Genomic DNA, 8,728 nt, shown 5'->3' with positions numbered 1-8,728 from the left:
AGATGTCTGCTTCTGTGTTTTGCTGGGTCCCGGTCCGGGTGACGGGATCAGAAGGTGGAACCAGGCGGCCGGGCGGCGGAGACAGGTGCCGGGTTGCCCGGGCCAGGCTCCCCCAGCTCCGGCCGCACTTCTGTAGCGTTCGGCCGTACACCTCCCAGAGCCGACTCCTTCGGCGCGCCGTAGCTCTCGCCATATATACCCTGCTAAAAATAGCCTGCGAAACGTCTTTCCAATCAGCACAGGCCGAGTTCGAATTGCACCAATAGAGAGGCCTTTAATGGAGAGGCTCGGTCACGCCAGGCGGGGCCGCTCTGTGTCCGCGCCGGCGATTGGCGAGAGCTGACATCATCGTCGCGCAGCCCCCGGGACAGCGGCGGCGGGATTGGGTATCGTGGAGGGCGGAGCTCCGAGCTGGTCACGTGGGGGGAGGAGGAGTGGGGGGAGCCAAGCGGGGGAGGAGGGGGGAGGCTGGCAGCGGAGCTTTGAATAGGGAAGTTTTGCAGGGGTTACGCTTGCAGTCAGTCCGCTGTTTGCAAATATTGCGTGGGCTCGGCGCGCTGCGGGCTGCGGGAGGGTCCGGACCTGGCGTCCGATTGCAGCGCCATCCAGTTTGCATGAAACTTTCACCTGCGCTCCCGGGGACAGTTTCGGCTCCGACTCCTGATCGCTCACCTCCCTGTTTTCCCGACAGCGGGGACTGTCTTTTCCAACCCGACATGGATGTGCTCCCAATGTGTAGCATCTTCCAGGAACTACAGATTGTGCACGAAACGGGCTACTTCTCGGCTCTGCCGTCCCTGGAGGAATATTGGCAACAGGTAAATACGGATTTTTTTTTTTTTTTCACGTGCCCGGTGCGCCGAGGAGGGAGTCGCACGGAGGTGCAAGCAAGATGGTTGTTTGCTTGGAAGTGCATTTTTTTTTTTTAATGATGATTAGCATTTGCCTAATTTTTAAAAATGATGATCTTAAGATGCCCTTCTGCTGCCTGGAATGCTGAAGGCACTGTAGAGCGAGCCTTCGGCAGCGGGGAACAGAGTTGTCATTTGTGCGGAGGCGAGCTCTTGTTCCCAGTACGTTTTTCTGTATTTCTTTATTTTCCTAATTCCGAGCTTCCGAGCAGCATCCACCTGAGAGGGGAACCCCACATTCCTTTGGCCGATCCGGACCTGAACCGTTGGCACAAGTTTGGGGCTTGTACCAGCTCCAAACTCTACAGCTGGACTTTGTCATATGAACTGGCTTGCCTTGACTGCCAGAAGATTTGATTTAAGGATTTTGTTTTTGTTTTGATGTTTGTACAGCCATTTTTTTTTTAAGTCTCCTATTTTGCCTGCGGAACGCAGCAGCTTTTTTTTTTTTTTTTTCTTTCTCCTCCAACTCAAGGCCATTTGCGGTTTCTTTTCCTTATGGATAATTTCTTAGCATTCGCCTATGTCTGCCTTGTTTTTCTTACCTGCTTTCCTTGTTGACTGCGCGGCGGTGTGTGTGTGGGGGGGCAGTGCTGTTTGCACACAAGTGACTTGTCAGTCATATGACAATGAGTCCATTCCTAGTTGCTTTGGGTCTTACTTCGGGGAAGAAAAATCTCGATTTCCGGCATTTTAGTGGAACTAGAATTTGGGGCAACGGAAGAAACATCCTCTTCCTCCCTTCCGCCCCATTCTAACTAAGTCTTAGGATTTTGTGAGTGGCAAGACACTATCGAACACTTTTACCATTGTCTTTTTAAAACGATAGTTTGATGGCTGTCTCTACCCTTATGGGCTGGCTTTTGTATTTTTTCCTCCAAGTGAATTAGCAGATGATATATATTCTGTGGGTTTCACAACCTCCCAGGTTTTAAAACACACGAAAAGAGAAGTGTTGGCTGAAACCTCCACAAGCCGGCTTAATTGTTCACAATCCTCTCTGCCTTCCTCTCCCCCTCCCCATTTTTCCTCCTCAAAGAAGCTGCTCCCTGGGACGTGATTGAAATTGATCTTAGTAGTTTCCTTTAGGCATTTGGGATTTGGGCAACAAGCCAGACTTGGCTCCTGGTCCCCTTCAGAGCCTTTTAAACTCCCAGAGAGCTGCGGTCAAGTCTCCACTGCTCATCAGCATAATGGAGATTTTAAATTAGCCAGTTGATTAAAGTTTAACAAGATCTTCATAAATGTGCTCGCCTTTTCTTAGGAATGTCAATAATATGTGTGGCAGCCTCGAATCTGAATACCGTATGCACCGTAACAGACATCGAATTTGTGTGTGTGTTGGCGGGGGGGGGGGACAAGCACACACCCCCCCATCCTTGGCTTGTTCGTGCTTGCTGTGTGAAGCCTGTACAGGGAGGGGTTAGGATGTGTGTATGCTGTGATAGAAGGCACATTGTTAAGTCAGCATTAGCCCTTTTGCTGGTAGCCTGTGCTCAAGATGGTCTGTACCCTGATAACAATTTGTTGCAGTTTGGTGTCGAAATTTCTATCTGTAGAATAGAATACACGGTGGCACAGACAGCCTTATATGGGCATGCAGGCAGACCTAGTGAAAAATCAGGGCCGACATAATTTAATCCTAAAATGTTTCCTACCGTTTTTCTTTTCCAGTGGCTAGAAAGTTTGAAATGGTGGGGAGAGGGGCTGCTGATCTCTGCAGTTGTGTAGCTCCTTGAAAGGTTGGTTGCGGGGCTGGGGAAGGGGCACCGTGTCCATGGCACACTGCATGTATATTTGAGCCGGGTCCTTATTTGGCTGCTGGTCAGAATTTCAAAAGGAAGTCTCCTTTGGCATTGTGTGAAAGAAATAGGAGTGATGACTCATACTGTTGTACTCTTGGCCAGGAGATAAAGTCCTTGTTCATTGTGGGACTCCCAGAAGGGCCAGGGAGTAATTTCCCCTTTCCATCCTTTACAATAGCAGATGGCCATTCTGGAAGAATTCACTTCTGTTGTTGAGGTTTCTTGTTTTTCTCTGGCCACTGTGAAGAAATCATTAAAGTTTGGTGGTATTCACAGTGCTGTACTTGGGAAATGACATTGAAAAATATACAGCCATACATACATACATATATGTGTGTGTGTATATATATATGTACATACACACACACACACACACACACACACACACACACACACACACACCCTAGTTGTCAGCTACACAGGAAATGGGAGGGTTCTCTTCAAATCTATTGATGTCCCTGAATACAGACAGATATCTGCTGTCTGTTCTCTGACTACAGCCAGCCCTCTATTGTAAGCTGTGTCCCCCAAGGGGGTCTTCAGACCACACCACACTGTGCTGTGCAATCTCTCCGTCCTGTTGTGTGAATAGTTGTGGATGGCTGGGGCTCTCTCATTGATGCTCATGGTTCTAGAGAATGTCAAAAGATCTGGTTAAACCTGTTAGGCTGGTGGGAGGGGGTGTGAAATGTGTAATGCTGATTTTCTTTGTGTGGTTTACCAGGATCCTCATTAGAAGTGTCAACACTTGTAACTATAACAACAAAACAGGCCTAGTGATCATCATTCATTGTGGCCATTGGTCCAAGGCTGGAGAAACCAAGAGTGGTTTCGCCTCTGCTTTTCCTTCGTATTCCTAGAAACAGCTTTCCTCCCGCATTCATGAGGAAATAGACTCCCATTACAGAAGGTTTTGTGACCCATATTACATGATACAGAAATAATTTATTTGTCTTTTGTTGCATGTTTTCTTTCTTTTTTTCTTTCTTTTATGTGCTTTCAGTTCCACTTTCAGTAGTCGTAACAATCACGTGCCTTCTGTGGTTCCTTTTGCACAGACCTGCCTGGAGTTGGAACGCTATCTTCAGAGTGAGCCCTGCTATGTGTCAGCCTCTGAGATAAAATTTGACAGCCAAGAAGATCTGTGGACCAAAATCATTTTGGCTCGAGAGAAGAAGGAAGAATCAGAACTGAAGATTTCTTCTAGTCCCTCAGAAGACTCTCTGATCAGCCCAAGCTTTAATTATAACTTAGAGACCAACAGCCTGAACTCTGATGTCAGCAGCGAGTCTTCAGATAGCTCTGAGGAACTTTCGCCCACGACCAAATTTACCTCTGATCCCATCAGTGAAGTCTTAGTCAATTCAGGAAATATGAGCTCCTCCGTCATTTCCACACCTCCTTCTTCTCCAGAAGTGAACAGGGAATCTTCTCAACTATGGGGCTGCGGGCCAGGAGACCTGCCCTCGCCACGGAAGGTTCACAGCGGGACTTCAGGGAAGTCTGGTGATAAGGGTAGCGGCGATGCCTCCCCAGATGGCAGAAGGAGGGTACATCGATGCCACTTTAATGGCTGCAGGAAAGTTTACACTAAAAGCTCCCACTTGAAAGCACATCAACGTACTCACACAGGTCAGTCCCCTCATGGGACCTGGGCAGTTGGTCAGCTGCTGGTGGGCGCCATTGAATTGTACCAGCCCTGGGAGGGAACCAGAGCTCCCCAGGCTGTGGTCACATGCAAGGAAATCCTCACTTCCTAAATTCTTGTCACTAAGGAATTGGGTCTTTTTGGAGTTCAGAGTAGAATCTTAAAAAGACTGGACATTTGGATCAGATGACTGGTTCATGCTTTCAGTTTACACAAGAGGCGAGATCACATTCTCCATTGACACCCAAACCTTCACCCACTTGGTATTCATTTCCCTATTGTACATGAATTGTGCTATGTTGGGTTGCTCCTCATGCTTTGACATGTAAGTCCAGGATCAGGACAGAGTGTCCTTGAGCAGCATGGAGTTTGCTAGTGTTGACACTGGTATTTTGAGCCTGAGTGTGAGTAATAGTTTTGGCCAGTGCTCTCTTACTGTGAATACTCTGTGTCACACAGCCATTTAAAACAAGGGCTTTCTTAATGCAATGCCACTACTTAGATTGGAAGTTCTGTTTGTTTGAAACCACCAGAACAGCATACAGGATAGGAGGGGAAGGGCCACAGGAAAGATACACACTGTGAGTTCTTATCTTCCCAAGAAGATAGTAAGATTCTTGAAAGATGAAGTCAGGGCCCTGAAAAAGCACAAAGCTAGGAGAGGACGTGAGTGTACCCCAAAACAAGACAGTTTTTGACTGGGGTTGATTTTATCATCATATTTTTAACTCACACGTAGAATTTTATTCAATTCACACATATAATTTAGCTAGGGAGTGATGTCAGTCTGGTTGTTTGATTGCCATTTAGAGACTGATCTGAAAGCCTCTGAATGAGGGTTCTCAGAAACTCATGATTTCAGTTTTGTAGAAATGTAGAAGGTCCTAGACGACTCATTCCACAGGGAAATGAGTAAGGAACCAGATAGTACTGGAGGGGGATGTCTCCATGGAGAAAGCAATAAATCTCATCCCTCAGCAAGGCTGTGGGTCCTGCGGGCCGACACCTCACCCTGCAAGTATGTCAGTCTGAGTAATTGTCATTGTTATGAGTTAACTTTGCTTTTGGTAGCATGGATCCATAGGACAGACAGACATCCTGCATGAGCTTTCAGGCCAGGTTAGGAAATAACCTTTGTTAGTCACCTTTAGCTTGCCAAAGGTACTGTCCCTCAACTAAAGCATATGGCTAGATCTTCAGGCTTCAGGGACCCCGCAGTTTATGTAGTTGACTCTTCTCCTTTCCCTCATCACGTCAGTTAAATCATGGTGCCCTTGTCATGTGCTTTTCTTTCCTCAGGAGAAAAGCCTTACAGATGCTCATGGGAAGGTTGCGAGTGGCGTTTTGCAAGAAGTGATGAGTTAACCAGACACTTCCGAAAGCATACTGGTGCCAAGCCTTTTAAATGCTCTCACTGTGACAGGTACGTCAATGAGAGCTTTGCAGGAAAAAAAAAAAAAAAAAAAAAAAAAAAGTATGGGATCATGGGAATGAGATAGGGCTAGAGCAGAGTAGGTGTGTGCAATAGACCTTTAAAAGAAGGACAACAGTTTCCTGTTATTTGTTGGCATTTCTTTTAACTCTGGGGCTTCTTCAGAAATCTCTGACACATTGACTGTCAGTGTGCCAGATTTCTGCAATAAAAATGTCCAGGGGACTGTCTTTAAAATGGGCTCCCAACACAGTTTTCAAAATCAAAAACTCGGAGATGGGTTTAGTTTAGACTCTTCCATGGGACTTCTGAGATCTCCTGGCTGCTTTTTGATGACTTCTTAAACTTGCATTCCTCTGCTTTGGGGTTCCCTGTCCCTGAAGGAGCATCAAAGAGTTGTACAGGGAAGAGTGGTATCTGCTCTGTCTCACAATCCAGGAGGCAAAACCTAACAGTCTTTGTTTCTGATTTGCCCTTGTAGGTGTTTCTCCAGGTCCGACCACCTGGCCCTGCACATGAAGAGGCACCTCTGAGGGAGCAGAGGGAGCAGTCCTGTAGGCTAAAAGAGGCTTCCAGGCTGAGAGGCGGCCATGGAAGGAGGGATGCCTGTACCAGCCAAAGCATGCCATTTTGCTTCCTACCCAGTTACCTCCAGGGGCCTCTCTTTGGAAGGTCTTTTGAGGGCTACAAAAGTCATGTCAGAAGCGGCATAGCACCCACGGTGCATGGTGTTTGGGTGACCCTGGACTCACCACTGGTTCCTAACCTTCTGAGAGGCTCCTGAGCCTTTTGCCGTGAGCATGCGCACTGAGAATGTTAATGGGTGGGAGGACTGTATGTTGAGGATCTATTACTGACTGTATGGTGAGGCAGACTTTTTTTTTTCCCCCTTGTGGTAGCAAATAACTGCAAGAGACAAAAAAAAAAAAGCAGTTTGAATGTTTTGTGTGTGAGGAGTATACGGAGGGATGAATTGACCACCAATCATTTCCTGAAGGGTGTCTGCACCTTAGAAAAAAAAAAATTTAAAAAAAAATTAAAAAATTAAAAAAAAAAAAACAAAAAACAAAAAGATGAAAAAACTTGGAGGGTGGGAGTGGGAACTCAGGACCCCATAGTGGTGAGTGTTACGGCCAGGGGGAACCCCTGTCCCCCTTTCCTGTATGAAAGGACTTTCTGGTGTCTGGTGCAGCTATAGAATGTGCAGTGTGTCAAGTAGCTTGTCTTACTGGCTACGCGGAGCTCATTTGTAACCCATTGTATAAGCTGTATTTACAAATAACAGTGGTCATTTTCCCTTATAATACAAAAAAAAAAAAAAAAAAGTCATGCATGGTCTGGGGGAGCTATAAACTTTAACAATTTTTAAATAGGGTCTCCAATCTTGATTCCAATTAATAAGCAGCTATAAGACTGAATTTGTTTAGAATAATGATCCCTTAAGCCATTTAGGCCTGGCAAGACAAGACCCCCCCAGCCCCCCAGATCCTTCTATTTCATAACACTCCCCGTGCAAAATGATATTGTGCAGTGTAGGCTTGTATTTTCAATGACTCGGAATTTGAATTTACTTTTTGGAGAATCTTAAGGTGCCCGTTTAAAGAAATTGGACACATGTCAAATGTCTAAATGCTGGGGCCTGGAAATTACTGGTCTAATGTCACATTAGGCTAAGAACATAAACGTTTTTTCTCAGTCAGGTGGATCAAACCACTAAGCTTAGAAACCGTTTTTCTCATGCAGCTACGTCTCTCTTATTTATGCCTTGAGGACTATTTCTGGTTTTCTAGCTGTTAATGCACTGTTGACCTTCATAATGGTGCCTTATGCAACTGGCCCTTCTGTGGGGTCAAATACAGGGGTATGGGTGATGCATGCTTAATTAAGGCTCTTTTTTCACCTGGCATTGTACTGTATCAGTGTATAATACGGAAAACAAAACAAAACAAAAACAACAACAACAAAAACCACCTCTTTAAGATCCTCCACTATGACAAATAGGTGACAACTCCTTTGACATGTCAACATGTGTTCATTTCCAACAACTTGACTGTCAGTGTTAAAATGGGGAAAAATAGACATGATAATTGAAAACTAATTCTGTGACCATGAGACTCTTTTAAGAGACCTTGCACAATTGTACAGATCACACACACCGGCTGTATTTATTATGTAACATTTTCACACATATTAAAGATACAGAATTATTAAAAAAAATGTCAATATCTTGCTCAAAAGGCACAAGTTTTGGGTACCTGTCTAGCTATCTGTTGGTAATACTGAAAGTATACTGCTTTTTTTTTTAAAAGTGGATGAAATTTCTTGTGTATGTATATTTGTGTGTATAGTATGTGTATGTATGTGTGTATATATATATTATATATAGATAATATATAAATATTTTTTTAAGAAGAAACTAGAATGTTTAGCTAGAAAATTCTGCAGCCTGTGAAGAAGTATTTCAAAATGGCCATAAAGGAGGTTAAAAGAAATTTAAAACTATAACCTAACTTTTATAGAGGCTTTATCTTTAATTTAATAATTTGCTGAAGACATTTTCGGCGTTGAGTCTATTCCACCCTGCTGATTTTGCTAGTCATTATTGGCAAGCCTGGAATAGAGTACCTTTGGCCATTCAAAAGGGGCATGAACAAAATACTGGCCAACCAGCTGGACTCAGACACACAAAGGTTTTGATTTTACTTTCAGCCTTACTAGAAGATCTAACCTAAGAGTAAGCTGATCACAGGGATTGTTTTTTAGAATACTTTTTATGCAGATGAAACTATTTTTTCCAGCATGTAGATTCTCCCAGCTTTTTCAAGGAGCACTTTCCCGGAATTTGGCATACCACAGCATAGACAGCTGATATTTCTGATATTTCATCCAGCTGCTGGCTTTTTGGGTGTGGATCTTTATATATATATATATA

The 8,728-nt window shown here is 44.7% G+C and overlaps 1 protein-coding gene across 1 annotated transcript; it reads left to right on the top strand.

The window, feature by feature from the left end:
• The first annotated feature begins 473 nt into the window (after nt 1-473).
• Klf6 (KLF transcription factor 6) lies at nt 474-8,716 on the top strand. The gene is made up of 4 exons (XM_055613199.1): nt 474-818; nt 3,775-4,348; nt 5,664-5,787; nt 6,278-8,716. The coding sequence occupies exons 1-4, from the start codon at nt 615-617 to the stop codon at nt 6,327-6,329; spliced, it is 954 nt and encodes a 317-aa protein (XP_055469174.1). The 5' UTR covers nt 474-614; the 3' UTR covers nt 6,330-8,716.
• Nucleotides 8,717-8,728: the final 12 nt, after the last annotated feature.

The sequence above is a fragment of the Psammomys obesus genome, unplaced genomic scaffold (genome assembly GCF_907164565.1).
Source record: "Psammomys obesus unplaced genomic scaffold, mPsaObe1.curated_primary_1811, whole genome shotgun sequence".
Classification (NCBI taxonomy): Eukaryota; Metazoa; Chordata; class Mammalia; order Rodentia; family Muridae; genus Psammomys; species Psammomys obesus.
Note: the sequence above shows the minus strand (reverse complement) of the source record. Positions and strands in the feature narration are given on the sequence as shown.